Below are 17,896 nucleotides of genomic sequence, written 5' to 3'. Positions count from 1 at the left end.
CAAGTTTATTATAACCCATGGTTTTTCCCATGGTGTTCATCTCTAATGTAGCTTATTTAAAGGGAAAAAACTCCATGTTAATTGTTCACGATGACTAATGGGATCTATTGAAGTTTGTAGCTCGAGAAAGTACTTCTGCACAATCCCAAGTGTCTAAGCTTACAGAAGTCGCCCACAAGATATCCTTAGGATACTTGCTCTAGGTTGAGCAAGTTTCTTTGTAACATAGGAAAAATCACATATTAATATGTTGACTTATTGAGCTAAAAGGAACTTAAGAAAAGTAAATTAATTTATTATCTTAACCATTAACCTCAAGTAAGGCGAGATCTAATCTTGACCGTCAATCACTTTGAGATTAGGGTTAGGGTTAGGGATTTAGCTCAATGTAAAGTTGTAAAATCAAGGCTATAGAGAGGGAGAAGACACACCATACAACAACACTAACCTTAGGAGGAGTGTGAACTCTAGAGTGTCAAGTCCAAGGGAGTGTAGAGAGGCTATAGATACAAATGTGCAAAGAAGATCGAGCATCGATATAGGGAAGATCTATTGGATCATATACAAGCTTATTTTGTACTCTATAATTTTTCAGTGGTGCCATTATCCCAGGACGGGAGCCCAAGTAGGTTCATATTAATTTATTAATGAATAACTATTGATTGAGAAAAAAAAATTGTCATATGTGATTGAGATTGGTTGTGTAATTGTGCTTCTGCTAAATTTGTTAAGAACTTAGTTGTGTGTTTATTAAGAAATTTTTATGCCAGAAATTAAATTCCAGGTGTTGATTCTTGAAAACTAACAGGATCTAGACAATGGTTTCTTTAGACATAACCACTTCTCTCAGTGTTTCATGATCTCTAGTGTGTACTCTTGCTTCCCCACCTATTCATCCATTAACTCCATCTGTTGTGTCAGGTGTTGATTCTTGAAAACTAACAGGATCTAGACAATGGTTTCTTTAGACATAACCACTTCTCTCAGTGTTTCATGATCTCTAGTGTGTACTCTTGCTTCCCCACCTATTCATCCATTAACTCCATCTGTTGTGTGTAGACATGAAGAAGGAAAACTAGGATTCTCAAAGAAGAGATAAACATGTACCACAAATCCATTCAAATTAGATCATTTCAAATACCTAAATATGAATTTCATAAGCCTTTCTTTGAAATGGTTGAAGACAATTGTCACTTGCATCTTAGCCTCTAGTAAATACTTGTGATTATTTCCTAGGAGCATGACCTACAAAACATAATCTCATAAATAAATGCCCAGGATAAATGTTATAGTAAAGTTTAATCTTTTGTTTGCAAAATATTGAAATTCAAACCTTGATATCCCATTCTACTATGCCAACATGATCATTGGTTGTGTAGAAGGATACACCTCTGCATCACTCAAAGTGTCACTGAGATTCTATTGGTATGCTCTTTAGCAAGCATGCAATGCCACATCCTTTTGTATTTTGTGTCTTGAATAGGTTGGCCATTGATTTCATCATCTTGTAGTAATGAAATGAGTCTACTACTATCCGTGGGGAATCATAGGTTGTCGACGAGGTCTAGCCTCAACCATGGATAGTTACCCATTTTTATGCCAAAGAAAGAGGTATTGCAGCTCCCCCCTACAAGGATTTCCTTTAAGATACCCTTTCTCTAGTCCCAAATCTTCACACATATATTTGAAACTCTTTCTGCTAATCGCTTCACTTCCTTTGCAAATTCCTCCATCATTTGCCTGCAATATCCACTACAGCATTAATGTACAAATAACTCGAAATTTGCAGTTGCAAATGAATTCAGACTAGAAACAATAGACACAAATTTCTTCTACTCAATATGTGGAAGGGAAAACATATAATAGAAACACATACAATCATTCAATCACAATGAACATAGTATTTTTACTAGGGAACCCAACTAGGAAAAACCCCTCCTCTATTTGTATTATATCAGATGAGAAAATTGATCTATTAAAATGACAACTTCAATCCTTGAAGCTCAACTTGCAATGCAATATTGATTTCTTTCTCCTGAGTCTGCTTAGGAAATTACTTAGCCAAATCTAGGTCTCCTACTCCAATTTCTTTGCATAATTTCTGAGAAAATTAACTCCTAAAGAATAGGGAAAGCTCATGTTTGCTTGCACAATTCCCAAGAGAAAACCCTCACTTGCTACATGCAAACATTGTACACTCACCAGTATACAATAATAATTATATTGATGTCTTTTTCCTCCACTCGACTAGGCAATTCGAATTTCATGCATGACTATAGCTATTTTTAATAAATTGACTAGTTAACTGAGAGATCGGTGAGTTAACAACAATTACAACTACTCAATTGAACTCGTATTGACTCTATTCATGACTAGATCTCATATAACTGAGTTTCACTAACCAAAACTCCACTAAATTACTAGATCTTAGCAATCAACTCATGCACAACTCTACTTCTTGCCCACAATCTTGAATTCACTGATTTAACTAAGTGACTTAGCCACGTCATTCCTACTAACTGCAACTCAAGTCATCTTGCTGATGTGGAAATTCGAATTTCTCCATTCAACTAAGGCACAAGTCAAATGAAGCCTTTTCTTTCTATAATATAACACTCCCCCTTAGCAAGAAAAGGTTTCTTAACCACCCCAATCCTTCTCATGTGGAACTCAAATTTGCCTCTTGACAAAACCTTTGTCAAGATATCTGCATCCTGCTCCTTTGTAGGAATGTACTGTAACACAACTAACACTCCCTTTCACCATTTTTCTTGTTACTGCAATAACTGCAATTGAGAAGCATCCAAAATATTGAATCAATTGTGTCTTTATGTTGCAACTGTCTCCCAAGATAGGACTACATACTGTGGGCCCATGTAGCAAGAGTAATGATCCATGAAAATAGTATACTACAATTGTTGTTGCTCTCCTATGCACCTTGTCCAAATCTTTGCAACTTTGGTACTAAGGCTCTACATCACCTCGCCTTACACCTAGAGGTATGACTACATACACGGAAAAATCTACCTCTAGCTTGTAGTTATTTTCAACTTGAACACCAATTTACTTGTCCAATAGAAACATGCTTCAAATATGCCTTCCCTCTATTGAAAACCACATCATATCCTTTGTCTTCAAGTACAGCTACAGAAACTAGATTTTTCTTTAGACCGGGAACATACATTACATCCTTTAAGTGAAGATGGGAGCCTGACTCCCCCTTGAAGGCAACAATGCCAATCCCTTTGGTACTATACCTTCTATCATCTCCAAGCTCTATGTATAATTTTAGGTCCTTCTCCTCTAAGTTGCTAAAAAAATCATTATTTCATGTCCTATGAAATAAAGCACCTAAGTCTAAGTACCACTCACTCCCTCTTATTATGCTTGCCATGCAAGTAATGAGGGTGAAATCCAACTCGAATTATGATGTGAGAGCATCTCCTCCTGTTGTTGTTGCAAGTTCCTTACTGGGTTTCTTATGTGGGCACTTGGTTGCATAGTGTCCATACTCATGGCAATGAAAGCATTTAATTTTACTGAATTATTTCTTCTTGCCATGGTTCTGGTTGGATTCTGCCTCACATTGGGCCCTTCTTGCCTTTGGCATTCTTCCCTTTGCCAACTAGAGAAAAATCTTTTTCCTCATCAATTTTGGATGAGACTCCATCATTAGTGTTTCTTCTAATCTCCTCCTGCACCAGGTTAGACCAAAGTTTCTCCCAATTTGGGAGCTTGTCTCTTCCATTAACTAAATCTTGATAGTTATGCCAAGACTTCAAAAGACCAAGAAGTGTTAAGCTCACTAGTTCAGATGGTGGCATATTCTCTCCAACTCCTCCAAGTTCATCTTTGATCTGAGTGACTCTGGATAGGTACTAAATAATGGTTTCATTTTTCTACATTTGAATGTTCCCGAGTTTATCTTTCAATGCCAATTTCATGACATCATTGTTGCTTTCAAATAACTCTTTGAGGGTTTTCCTCATTGCATAAGCAGTTTGCTTGCCATGCAAACTCGAAACCACATGGTCTCTGACTCCCTCCAAGATAATCATCTTGCCTTTTGTTGTGCATTTGATGTTGTTGGTTTTGGAATATCAGTTTGGGTGTACTCCAATACTCCATTGTCATCCAACACAACTTCCATTCTGTCTTTCTAGGCTATGAAATTCTAAGTGTCCTCCAATGTATACTCAAGACTTAATCCATAGAAAGGCATTGCTCCTACATTGAAGAAATATCTGCACCACCAAACTCTGTCATTTGAAATTTCTCTAAGAGAAGATCAAGAACCTTGTTTCTATGTAGATTTCAATAGCTTTGATACCATGTAGAAATAACTCCAAATTTGTAGTTGCTAATGAATTCAGACTGAAAATAATAGGCACCATTTTCTTCTACTCAATCAGCGGAAGGGAAAACATACAATAGAAACACATGCAATCATCCAATCACAATGAACACAGTGTTTTTATTGACAAACCCAACTAGGAAAAAAACCTCTTCTGTTTGTATTATATCATAAGAGAAAATCGATCTATTACAATGACAGCTTCAATCCTTGAAGTTCAACCTGCACTACAATATTGATCTCTTTCTCTTGAGTCTGCTCTGGCAAATACTTAGCCAAATCTAAGCCTCCTACTCCTATTTCCTTGCACAATTCATGAGAAAATTAACTCCTAAAGAATAGGGAAAAATCATATTTGCTTGCGCAATTTCCAAAAGAAAATCCTCACCTGCTACATGCAAACAATGTACATTCACTAGTATACAATAATGATTGCATTGATGCCTTTTTCATCCACTCAACTAACCAATTCGAATTCCATGCATGACTAGGGTTATTTTTAGTAAATTGACTAGTTAACTAAAATATCAGTGAGTTAACAACGATTACAACTACTCAACTGAACTCCTACTGACTTTATTCATGACTAGAACTCAGATATCTGAGTTTCGCTAACTATAACTCCACTAGATTGTTATATCTTAGCAATCAACTCATGCACAACTCTACTTCTTGCCCACAAACTCGAATTGACTAATTTAACTAAGTGACTTGGCCATGTCACTCTTACTAACTGCAACTCAAGTCATCTTGTTGATATGGAAATTCGAATTTCTCCATTTGACTAAGGCACAAGTCAAATGAAACATTTTCTTACTATAATTTAACAATTAATTAATATATTTTTTGTCAAAGTTACCATTTAAAATAATCACTGCATAGCAAACTCATTCATCCAAATGATCAGTACTTTGTCATCTCCCAACAACATCAATCGCAATATTGATTAATATATTTCTAGTCAAAGTTATCATTTCATATTATTAATACAATGATTATCAAATTCATTCTATCCAAATGATCAATATCCCAGGAGTATCAATATTATTATACCTGAAATTGGGAAACAAAGGTAGTGTCCCTCTGTTACTTTTATGGGACAAATCATGGAAGAATAAAATTGTTTCCTCCTCAACATCTACTTTATTGATACTAAAATTCATGCCTCGAGAGAAAGTGCTTTTGTCATGTCCCTTTTCCAAGTGATCACGATAGGGAAACAATTAAGTTAATTAGATTAAAATATCGTCAAGGGAATAAGGGGAACTTTATAATGTCACATTATTATGGATTTACTTGCCCATGGTATTGGTGCCCATAGATTATATACATGGTATTTGTATCCACAAAATGTTTATCCATGGCATTGGGGTGGCCAAAGATTATAAAAGGGAGCTCAAGGTCATTCTTTAGGCATGTCTAGATATCTGATGGATTGTTTACTTTGGCTCTTGAAGCTTGCTACCCTGAAGCATGATTTTCTTGGGTGGAATGATTAGCCACTTTAGTTTATTAAAATAATAAGACTTCGATAGTGAAAATCCACCCTAGCTAATCTTGAAAGAGGAGCCATCTAGTGAAAAATCTACCCTAACTAGTCTCGAAAGTGGAGCCATCCATGTTTCTCAATGAAAGTCAACGAATTCATTGAAGAGGTCATTGTGAACCATTTATATCTTCGACTCTTTGTGCCATCTTGTTGGTTTCTTAACAGGTTCTCATGTATATTCAGATTCATGTTTAATATAATAAAGCTGAGTTTATGTTTAATATAATAACGCTGAGTTTATTGCTTGTGCTCGATGTCAAACGAGGGTTTCATGTTAAATTATCTACAATATGTTCCACAAAATGTCCTTGCATTAATAATTCGCTCAAAATCATTAGCAATGTCATTTTTGCAAAGCATTGGTTTAAAATCTGTGGATGGTAATTATGAAGATTACTATAAAAATTTAGTTTGAGACATTACAGTGGTATCAACTAGTTTTCCTAGCTGCCTGAGGGATTAGTTTTCCTAGCTGGATTTAGTATTTAGCCGTGGAAGGTTTAATGCAAGTTGAAATTGTTTACCTAAGAGCCAAGTTTGATTGTGGCTGAATTAGCTCTTATAGGTGCCAAATTAACCCTAGTGGGCGCAATTTTTTTAGCCCAATCCTTTACCCATGGAGCTACCGGGTTGTCAAGGGCCGAATTGCAAGAGTTGGATTGTTAATTAGGGTTTGTTGAGGCAGAAACCAGGGTGTTGTGCAAGTTGATAGTCTATTTCCAGGCGAATTAATCTGAGTAAGAAGGGTTGAAATATTATTCTGTCAAATCCAGGGAACCCGTGTGGAGTATCAGACCAAACCATAGGACCAAAATAATTGAATTGATAGTTGAATCATGCCTCAGGGTTGAGTTAATTAGGGTTCACTGAAGCCGAATGTACTAGTGCGCATGAGTAGGATCTGGGAGAAGCACATTCATTATATTTGCATGGACCGAACCACTATATAAGGGAGTGAGTCAATTCGTGGCTCGATTTGCTGGTGCGATTAGTCAGTGCAGCCTCATAGTCGGGGTCGAGTCACATTGCACAGGAATAGTGAATAAATGGAGGCAGAAATTTGTTATTGTTGTGAGACCGAGGCTATCACAGCGTTTAAACCAAAATCAAGGTCGATGTAAAAACCAGATCTTTGTTCAGGTCGAAAACTTTGTGATGGGCAGCTTAAACAATGGATGATTTACGGCTTATTCAAAAGTTAAAAAAATATCACATAAGCTAGACTTTGGCCGCATAGAAGAGAGAAATTTAAAGAACGGTGCATGGTGACTGGGGCCTCAGAGTGCGTCTTTGTCGACGCGTGGAACTAGCACCGTACGGCCCAGAGGAACTATTCGATTCTCAACTTCGAACAATGTGTGAGCCGCCATCCAAAAATTGGTGAGTATAAATCGATATCTACTCTAAAGCCGTTGTAAAGGAGAATTGAAAAAAACTGATTATTCTTGATTCCAATTAAAATGAGCCATTGACTAGGAATATAAAAGGTGCCCCCACAGAAAGAGTATCTTCCCAATGAACGAGAAGACACGAAGTTGACAAATTCAAGAATGATAGAATAATTGAAAGTCTGTTACTGTAGACAAATTGGAGCCGAATCCGTTAGCAAGAAGGAGCTGATGTTGTGAACAACACATTTAATAACCTATAGGGAATTTCCCATCTACCAACGGGAGCTTAAATAGATTTGGTGATGGATCTAAACAGTGTGCCTAGATAAGATAATGTAAGATAATTATATTTATGTCTAACTAATGACCACAAAGTAGGTCAAAGGCACTGTTGAGTACATTGATGTATATACAAAGTGGAAAAACCAAACAGTCTTCTATAAAAGATAAAATGCATTAAGTAAATCAACATCTGGCCCTAGTGTAGAAGATCCAAGAGCTAATAGGTCTGAGGATCAGACCCATCTCTCCTAACATCTAACCCTGAATGAATAACATTGAAGAAACTCAACAGACTCTGTTGGCCCAATGAAGAGCCTATGGCAAGTGCAAACTGTCCACTAAATCGTATCCTGGGGGCTTCACATGCTGTTGAACGCTGGAGGACCTAGCTTGTCTCCCAGGGACGGATCTGAGACGGAATTGGTTGAGATCTCGTGTAGCAGGGTGAAGGCCCACGGATCCTCACTAATCTAGACTCTGCATACGTACTGGTATCAATCGATCTCTTGGTGCCTCTCTCTGAAGGTAGTACCCTGAAAAATGTTGTGATCCTCTGTGTGAGGTCTGGTCTAATGGGGGGCTGAAGAATATGAAGAATGTTCTGAAGAAAAGTGAATAATGAAGAGGTTTTTATCCAATTTTAAGGAAAGATGGTGCCATTCTAATTTTTGGGGCATAGAACAATGTTTTAGAATCGCTTAGAGTATTTAATTCATAGAAAGATAGTCAATTCAACTAATATAATAATGAGCGAGGAATAACACATGATCAATATTTGGTTTGTGTCCGACTTCAAAATTGCTAGAGATCAAAGTCAGGGGTTTCGAATAACTATTATTTCTGGGCACTTCGCTAATCGAAGCCTATTTTAAAATGCCCTCAGGGATTTATGAAGCAAATCAAGCTGTTTGTTATCTGGGTGTTCTAATTATAGTGAAGCAAATCAAGCTGTTTGTTATCTGGGTGTTCTAATTATAGTGTCTGTATTTGCATGGATCGTTTTCTGTTCCGATTCGATATACTCGAGCCTCAGTTTCAACATATTTATGTAGCTTGGATTATTGGCTCACGAGCTTGGATGGTGAACTCATTGGTTTGTTAATCCCATATCCGCTTTGGAGGGACAATTTTTCTAAAAGTTATTGTGTGGTTCCCTAATCTGTTACCAACAGTAGGTGCCGTATTGAAAACCAGTAACAAGCGATTTTTTGTTCCATTTTTAGTTCTGGCATTCACTTCTTTGGAGGAAGGCGAGGCTTCATTATGTCATCATTACATAAAATGTCGGGATTGAATTGGATATGTGGTAGAGTTCGCTGAGTAGTTCCAGCAAAGACAGTCCTGAGCTCTAATTCGACATTTTTCTTGGCTCTAAGGTTAAAGCTGGTGGACAAAATTCGAGTTATTATGAAAGATGGGGTTTTTACAGCAGCTTTTCAGAGCAAGAGATCAACTTGGACAGTTGGCTGGATCCAAAGATGTCCTTCTTAGTTCATTGGAGGAGGTGACAAGGAAATTACAAATGGCAGGACAACCACCTTCTCAGTTGACTCTAGCAATTATGGTTCCAACAATGATTAACTTGGGTGAGTATAGGCTATTGAGGCATAGAGATAAAAAGATAAGGCTGCTTGTTGCACGTTGTCCGAGTGAAGTTTTAAGGGTTACAGTTCCTAAAATCCCTTGTAAGGGAAATATAATGCAGAAATATTTCAGCTGATTGCGGGAAGCTTCCAAGGGCTAAATCAAATTGACATTCCATCTTTTGGCAAGAGAGCCTAGATTCTAAAATTAATGGCAAAGGTAAGGTCATGTAGGCAAAAAAGCCTAGATTCTAAAATTAATGGCAAAGGTAAGGTCATGTAGGCAAAAAAGCCTAGATTCTAAAATTAATGGCAGAGGTAAGGTCATCTTCTTGACTATGATTTTCTTGATCTTGTTCTACAGCTGTTTCATTATTTCCTCGATGCTATGAGTAAATACCATGGCAAATCCATTAATGATCACATGAGAATCATCGTGGGTACAATTATTGATAAGTGTGATGAAAGTGATGTGATTTTCGAACCCATCATATCTTTATAATTGGTTGTCCAGAAAAAGAAGCAGGTGACTTCTGCAATTGCTTCTAACTTGGTACAAAATGTTGTCAAACAACATGAAAGGAAGCTAAACCCTTACTTGATGAGGAATTGGTAAGGTTCGAACCAGAGGAGATGGATGAGCCTTGTGCGGAAAGTCAATCTTATATGGCAGCCGCAACCTATGAGGACAATTGTATCACTTCACTGATCTCTTCTACAGGACTTTCCAATGACAGTCGCCAGGAACATACTCAAAAAGAGATTGAATTTTTTAAATAAGGCCTTCTAGAAATGGAGAGAACAAGATGCTCAACGGCATCATATCCCAGTAGGGAAATGAGCTTAAGTACCTTGGAGTTAGATGTGCTAGGTCAGCTGCCAATCTTACCCATGTTGGGAAACAGTGAAGAGTTTCTAATGAGGCAACAAAAGAAGCCCACTCAGAAGCTACAAAGCATACCTCTTCAGTAGTACACAAACAAGGCTTGCAGTACAATGAATCCAGATTTGCATAGTCGGGAGGTGAGTTGGTATGAGGAAGGATCCGACTACTTCTGGTTTCTTTTACAGGAAAACCGGATCATGAGATAGAGCTTCAATCTATGAGCATTCCAGTTGAAATCAAAGTGGCGCAGCATCAGTATGGTGGAAATTTTCCTTTTGTTGGAATTTATACACAAGGTCTTTGTCAGGAGTTGTTGATAACTAAAGATGATGGAAGGCACATTCCATGGGGGGTTATGGATAATTGCTATTTCCGAACTTAGAAGTCCATTTCAGTTGGGATGGAGGGAGATTATGAGTCGGTATCCCACTAAGTTGATGTTTCCTAGGAGACACTTACATGGTGGAAATTTTCCTTTTGTTGGAATTTATACACAAGGTCTTTGTCAGGAGTTGTTGATAACTAAAGATGACGGAAGGCACATTCCATGGGGGGTTATGGATAATTGCTATTTCAGAACTTAGAAGTCCATTTCAGTTGGGATGGAGGGAGATTATGAGTCGGTATCCCACTAAGTTGATGTTTCCTAGGAGACACTTATAGCCAAAGGCATAGTGCAACAAGGACCATCACATATTTGGGATGGGAAACTCCCAAATAAGCAAATGGGAGCCAGGTGGATCACGTTGTCACACAACAGAGCTTGATAGTGAGTCAAGGGTTCATTTGATGTAGATGCAATTTCTCAGATTCAGTCGAAGCAGGATATCATGGGCAGCAGGATCAGATAGATCTTTTGACAGAATGGTGGGGCACACCATCCGATTTATGGGGGGCATGGATAACATTATCATCAGTATTTTATCTAGGAGATCAGCAACATGCAGAGATTGGGTATTCCAGTTGGGATGGAACATTCAGAAAACAAGTTTGCCTCTGAGTTGAGGGATGTACACCTACAGGATGACAAGTATACAGTAGAGGATGACATCATACACTGGGTCCCTGAGTCCACATTCAAGGACAAGACTATGAGAGTGGTCCATGCTTCACTATTGGCAGTTCATCCTGACGATTGCCACATTTACAGTCAAGTCAGAGAGAGGTTTTATGGAGAGGGCCTCGAGGGTGTTATGCCAGGTAATGAGATGAAGTATATGACTTTTCAGCAGAACAAATCGAGGCATGATTGTTCGGTAGGCATACTACAGGACTTTCCTAATCTAGATCTGGAATTGGGTGTATCTATGGGCCTTATAATAGGCCTAGCAGGGGTGCAGGACTATAGTTACATTGATTAAAAAATTTGACTGGGTGAATGAGTTTGCACATCCTTTCATGATCCCATCGGAGTACAGGTCAGCCCAAGGGGCAGGATTGTCTGGCAAGGAAGTGTGCAGGCCCCATGAAATGTCTACGTATACTCTCAGCGACCAGGATAGCAGGATACCCAGTATGTATTAGCAGGATCTTCTCAAGTGGAATGGAATTGCCGTGACATTGTGTCAAGCATAGTATGGAGAGCATGCTCTCTATTTGGTGGATTGGGTTCCCGAGGAGCAGATGATATAGCGCAACAGTGACAACCCCATTGGCACATTAGAAGATATGCCCTTCATATTTACTAGGGGGAGGTCTGAGGGATGGTTAACACTATAGTGGATCTACTTGTGGCCTGATGATACAGTGGCACATTTGGGAGCTGGGTATTGATATGCAAATTATGGCAATTGCTCGAGGACAAGTAATCTCTGGGAGGGAGGATTGTCATGGCCTTTTTCCAAGTGATCATTATAAGGAAATAATTTAGTTAATTAGATTAAAATATGGTTAGTAGAACTGGGGGAATCTATAAAGTCACATTATTATGTATTTACTTGCCCATAGTATTGGTGCCTTTGCATTACTTGCCCATGGTATTGGTACCCATGGAGTGCTTTCCCATTGTATTGGTATCCACAGAATACTTATCCATGGTGTTCGGGTAGCCAAAGATTATAGAAATGAGCTCAAGTCATTGGTTAGGCATGTTTGGATATCTAATGGATTGTTTACTTCAGCTCTGGGAGCTTGTTTAAGGGTTTATAACCTTGGGCATGATCTTTAAAGGTTTATAACCTTGAGCATGATCTTTGGTGGAGAAGTTACCCACCTTAGTTGATTAAAATAACTAGTCCTTGGTGGTGAAAGACTCCACCCTAGCAAGTCTTAGAAAGAGTCATCTAGGTTTTTCATTGAACATGTTTAATATAATAAGATTTAGTTTATTCATTGTGCCTACTCTCAAACAAGGGATTCATGATAAATTGTGTGCATATGTTCTACAAAATGTCCTTACATTAACAATTATTAGAAAATCATTGGCAAGGTCATTTTTCCAAAGCGCTGGTTTTCAAATGCCTCTATGATAATTGTAAATTTTACTGCAAAAATCTAGTTTGGAACATTACAACTTTCAAGCATTTCCACAACTGCTAAATTCTGAAACTGTGCATCCACAGAATTCTTGTAATGCTCTTTGAACAATTCCTACATCCAGAAGACTCTGCAGTATACGGTGGCTAACATGCTGCATTAACGTCTTACCTACAATAACAAGCGATAATCTAGTAGATCAATCAACGACTCTACATTAGTATCCAGCTATTATAATAATAATAATAATAGGAAAGAAATCGATTAAAAAGTTGGAGCAAAAGTATCTGGTCCACGGTCATCTCCCTCTTTTCTCCATCCAATAGCTTCTCCCTGTCAATAATAGAAACTGCCATCTTTGTATATAAAGGAAAACACAAAAACGAAGTGCTGAAAAGAAGTTATTGGAAATGCTTATCACATGGGGGGGCAAGGGCGGCGGCGGCCAAAATGGTGTTTCGGATATATATATATAAAAAGAGAGAAAGCAATAATGGATATGTAAAGCAACATTCGATCCTGTAATTATGTTTGCTTTTGCTGAAAGATGTGACCATATTACATAGAAGACTTAGCTAGTCGTTTCATCATGATCCAGAACAGCAGTTAAAATTAGTTATTTATTTGTTCATTTCATACATAAGGGAGAATAATAAGAAATGGAATAAGGCCAACTTAATGTTAGAAATAACAGACGGTAGCAAGAGCAACTTAATGTTAGAAATAAAAAATACTCAAGCATGCACCCTCTAAATCGAATCGACTCTTGTCCATATGCAATGATTCAATCTCATAAGTATTTACTCTGTCCAGCTACTCCATATTGCCACTCTGCCCTTCAGGGATGGAATTTGACAGCCAACTTGGTTGTCATGAGGCACTTCGGCCATCAAATATGACCATAAAATCTGCATGCCCATGATGAAACATAATGAATGTGTGAAATACCGTTAATAAATTCATCCAAACAGTCAAATTGACAGCTTAATACAGTTGTACAATTCCAACCCTACTGCCATCATTGGCTCTGGCCTATTGTGCATCAGTATTCATAGTTCGGCGTTTATCCAGTCACTTATTATTTGCGAAACCCGACCAGACCAGATATGTGTAAGTGTTAACATTCATTTATTTATTTTAGAGTTGATTTTCTCATAACATATATGAGCATAAAATGTGTAAACCCATCATCAAACATAATGAATGTCTGAAATACATTTACGCAGTTCATCCCAACAGTCAGTCTGACAGGTTAATACATTTGGCTCTGCCCTATTGCGCATCGATGTTCATGTTGCAAGTCAGTCATGTACATTTGGCGCCTGTTCTTCCTCTTATTATTCCTTAAACCGACCAAATGTTTCAGTAGGTTTTTTTTCATCCTTTTAAGTTGATTTTTGTCGTAACAGTTTTGAGTTTAAAATTAAACTCGTCACTGTTCTTAACCGCTCTGACTTTGATGGAAAGCCCTAAAGCATAGAATTATTTTTATATAAATAATAATTAAAATAAAAAATTATTAAATTTGAAATAAAAGTTAGGTTGGATTTTTTAATAAAAAGTACCCAAAAATATCATATTATGATTAAGTAAATAAAAAAGTTACATTTTGTATATGCTGTCATCAGCATTCAAGTATAGCTATCATACATAGTGTAAAAAAAAACTGCCGGTCTAAATAGGGTTTTTTATAATGTTATATTTTTCATTATTTTTATTAAAAAAAATATTATTTATTTTTATATATTATAGGAATTAAGAAAATAAAAATGTTAATATTTTTTGTTTATATTATAATAATTTAAATTATTTTTATATAATAGAATTTTATGGTATGGACCTCATGCATGATTATATCATTTGTATATTAAAATTACATTATAATTTTGGGTATTGAATCAAAAGTTTTGGTTGCAGTGCATTCTCTTGCTATTCATAAAGAGAAACAATTTCAATTCAAATCAATACCTCATCCTCTTGCTACTTGAATTTGCAAACAAAATCTATCAATCTTCTGTGGTTCCATTTGAATTTGCAAACAAAATCTATCAATCTTCTGTGGTTCCACTTGTGGATCTTCTTTCCACCGACTTCAGATGTTTGTATCTACTGCCTTCTTTAATAAATGCTTGCTCTGCTTGATTGGATTTATGAAAAGCCCCTCCATGTCTTCTTTATCCCTACTTAAGTGGACATCAGGAATTAAAATTGATTTCTTTATAGAAAATTTATAGTTGTTGGAGATTTTAAGTAGTTTTTTTTTTAATTGAACGTTGCAGTGATCCTTAAAATAATACTCTATTTTGATTGCATTTGAAAAGCTCATTGCAATTGTTAGGACATTTGAACCAATTACAGAGTAAGAAGAACAACTGCATTTTGAAACAATTTTATTGTAGCTTAGAAATGACATCAGGAAGATAATCCACTAAATAGTCATATTAAATTTCTTTCATATGATTCCTATATCAATTATAAGTAAATAGTCCAATTGATTCTCTCCATATAATTCCTATATATACTAATAAATAGTATTATTAAATTCTCTCTGTAAATTTTTTATATAAATTGAGATACTAGTTAACTAGTATCCTGTGAACTAATATCCTTGTTCAAATATTGAACTAGTATCCTTGTTCAAATGTATTTGAAATTTTGGTCCAAAAATAACATTCTCCAACTTGATACAATTAAAAAAAAATGCTGAGCAAAAAAACCTTTATCTTCAAATTTGATGCCTGGTTCTCTTTCAAACCCAAACTAAATTGCCCAACCAATAGAAAAATACAATCAACGTATTTCTAAAATCATAAAAACAAACTATCTATCAGATATTATGTTTAATATATATCATTTTAAGTCAACTTTCAAAAACTACTTTAAAAAAAAACTTGTTAAAAAAGTCAATAGTTTTAAGCTGAAGCGAAATGTATTGTCTCTGCCCAAAAAAGGGGAAAATTAGGCCAGGGAAAAGGCGACCTTTAAAAAAAAAACTTGTTAAAAAAGTCAATAGTTTTAAGCTGAAGCGAAATGTATTGTCTCTGCCCAAAAAAGGGGAAAATTAGGCCAGGGAAAAGGCGACCCTCTGTTTTACCTATTTGATGTACATTAATCAGCTGCTCGGCGATCCTCATGCGAACTATCGGTATTTGATAATCAGTTTGCCAAAAGGTAGAGTAGATGCATGCTGTTAATCTGAGTTGCTTATGGTTCTCTCTTAGTAGGCACATTATGTTAACCATGCAACATATGTGTACAGTTACAAAGCCATGGAATACGCATATAAGAATTCATTCATTGTCAAATCGATTCGTTAAGCATTCCTACTACACTTACATATCCAAAATAAAATTTACATATGCATGTATCAGACGTACCTCTGAACCACAGGAAAGGGCATCTGAGCCTGGATTATCATCTGATGGTGAAACCCCATGGGCTGGGAGAAAGCGGGTCTGTAGTGCCTCTATTGCATCTTCCCAAGATTTCAACTCCGTTTTATGGGTTTCTAACAATCGTATTAGGGTCTCCACGATGTGTTTTTCATCCACACCAATACATACAATCCACAAAAGCAATTGAAGGAAACATGTGACGCTAGGTTTGGAAATTCGTACAAATTTGGCAACCAGAGCAGAAGGAAAAATGTTGTCAAAGAAAAATGGCGTCATTCTTCATTGTCTTCACCTTGGCACACAGCAAATTGTAGTTTCTCTTGATATGCAATGAATTGCAGTATTTGTATCTCCATTAATGCAATGCGTGAGGACAAAATGGAAGCTTTGAATACCATAATTGATGCAGAGAATAATCATAAACTACGGCAGGCCCAAACCCTCCAAGTTTCTCTTCAATCGAACACCACAAAACAGAGCAACCAATTGAATTCCCACCCCTTACAACGGATTTTTCTCCTCAATCTCCGATGTCGCCTCCGGCAGCCTGCTCACCACTTTAAGATGAAAACCCCCATCTGACATGGACAATATGGTCCATTAAAGTGTGAGTTTCAGCTTTCTTAAAAGACTTGGTCCTCATCATCAAGATCCTGAGAGCATTTAGACTCGGCCTCAGTCTGTTCTCGAAGCCGACAGATGACTCAAAATTGCAAGGAAGCTTCCATTTTTCCGCAAGACATTTGAGACTCTGCCGCAGTTTATATCGGACGACCCAGAAGTTCAGGCAACCTCTGAACTACAATCCCAACTTCTTCCCCTATAAACCCTAATTCTCTCAACATTTCCAATTTGAGCTGAACAGAGCATACTCGACAGAAGGGAAGCGCGAGCAAACGCCTTGGACCCTTCTCAATGGTTAACCCCTCGACATCCTTTACAAATCCCCAAGCTATTCACCGTAGTCGAGGATGAAATACTAGGGTTTCCATATATGACATACATGGTTAAGCTGTTGTTGCAAACATCCCATCATTTTTAACAGATTCTGGGTTCGAAACCACATCAGCTAGTTCGGGATCAAGCACGAACTGTAAAAAACAAACCGTCGGTTCCACAGCTGACGGCTAATACTTAACAACAAATATAGGGTTTCTGTTGAAGAATTTGAGTAATTTATCCTGTAATCTGAACCCTGAGATATTTCCAAACGCCGATTTCATTAAAACCCTTCCGTCTCGGGAAGTCTAGGGTTTGCTGTGAATTAATTATTATAGCATTTGTAACCAAGTAAATCCAGTTTTCTTCTGCAAATGGAGTTTGCATCGTCCTGGAGAGAGCATCCACAACGACGAAGCAAACAGCATTTGCAGAAGAAAACCGCATTTATACATTCGTCGATAAGAAACCTTGCTATCGGTGTGGTTTCAGAAGATGGAAACAGTTGGGGTTTCGAGAGTCGCATAAAATGCTAAATTGGGAGTGAGGGTGAGGGGAGATGGTGAACTCAGAGTAGCGCGGATGTGTGCTACAGAGGTTCTTATAGATTGGGTGGACGTCGGAATGATGGGCGTAATTGGTGCTTTTGAGAAAGTAGATTGTTTATAAGGTTTAGGTTAATTGGTCTGGGAAGCGTTTAGTGTTTCTGTGTGACTTCATCAGTAAGTCGGCAAAATTTTCGTTATAGTCCTGGTAGAGCGAGACATCTTATTTGGTAATGGCCATTGCCATGCTAGCGAAGATATTGGTCCTCTAGCTAAGGCATTTCAATTAGTAATGTGAGTTTTTTTATTCATATTTCTTTAAGCGAAAAATGTAATTAAAAGTGGACAAATGTACTCAAAAATGATAAGTGATCAATGGCCAAAAAAAGGCCTAGGTTTTGTATATTGAAGGTGTTAAGTTTTTAGTTAATTAGAAGTAATGTTAAGTTTAATTCCAAGACCAAAAATTGGTTTTAGATTAAATAATATTTGTAAAA

The 17,896-nt window shown here is 37.1% G+C and overlaps 1 protein-coding gene across 2 annotated transcripts; it reads right to left on the bottom strand.

Moving 5' to 3' along the window:
- Nucleotides 1-1,370: 1,370 nt before the first annotated feature.
- On the bottom strand, nucleotides 1,371-17,597 carry LOC149194447 (uncharacterized). 2 transcript variants are annotated; one of them, XM_089405090.1, is made up of 2 exons: nucleotides 15,898-17,597; nucleotides 1,371-1,740 (listed from the first exon to the last, which is right to left on the bottom strand). In XM_089405090.1, the coding sequence occupies exons 1-2, from the start codon at nucleotides 16,189-16,191 to the stop codon at nucleotides 1,585-1,587; spliced, it is 450 nt and encodes a 149-aa protein (XP_089261216.1). In that variant the 5' UTR covers nucleotides 16,192-17,597; the 3' UTR covers nucleotides 1,371-1,584. The 2 variants fall into 2 exon arrangements, with proteins under 2 accessions (XP_089261216.1, XP_089261217.1); XM_089405091.1 differs by lacking the exon at nucleotides 1,371-1,740 and adding an exon at nucleotides 13,052-13,428 and having other exon boundaries at nucleotides 15,898-17,592.
- Between the last annotated feature and the right edge of the window lie 299 nt (nucleotides 17,598-17,896).

The sequence above is a fragment of the Pinus tabuliformis genome, chromosome 2_2 (genome assembly GCF_031772625.1).
Source record: "Pinus tabuliformis cultivar Carrire ecotype Pingquan chromosome 2_2, CPIR1, whole genome shotgun sequence".
Classification (NCBI taxonomy): Eukaryota; Viridiplantae; Streptophyta; class Pinopsida; order Pinales; family Pinaceae; genus Pinus; species Pinus tabuliformis.
This window is presented reverse-complemented; position numbering and strand designations above follow the sequence as displayed.

What these genes read in the sequence shown, in the direction of transcription:
- LOC149194447 (XM_089405090.1), bottom strand. Translation starts at nt 16,191, where the DNA reads ATGACGCCATTTTTCTTTGACAACATTTTTCCTTCTGCTCTGGTTGCC. An exon ending in CCCTTTCCTGTGGTTCAGAG is followed by an intron (nt 1,741 to 15,897) that starts GTACGTCTGATA and finishes TGGATATTGCAG; the next exon opens with GCAAATGATGGAGGAATTTG.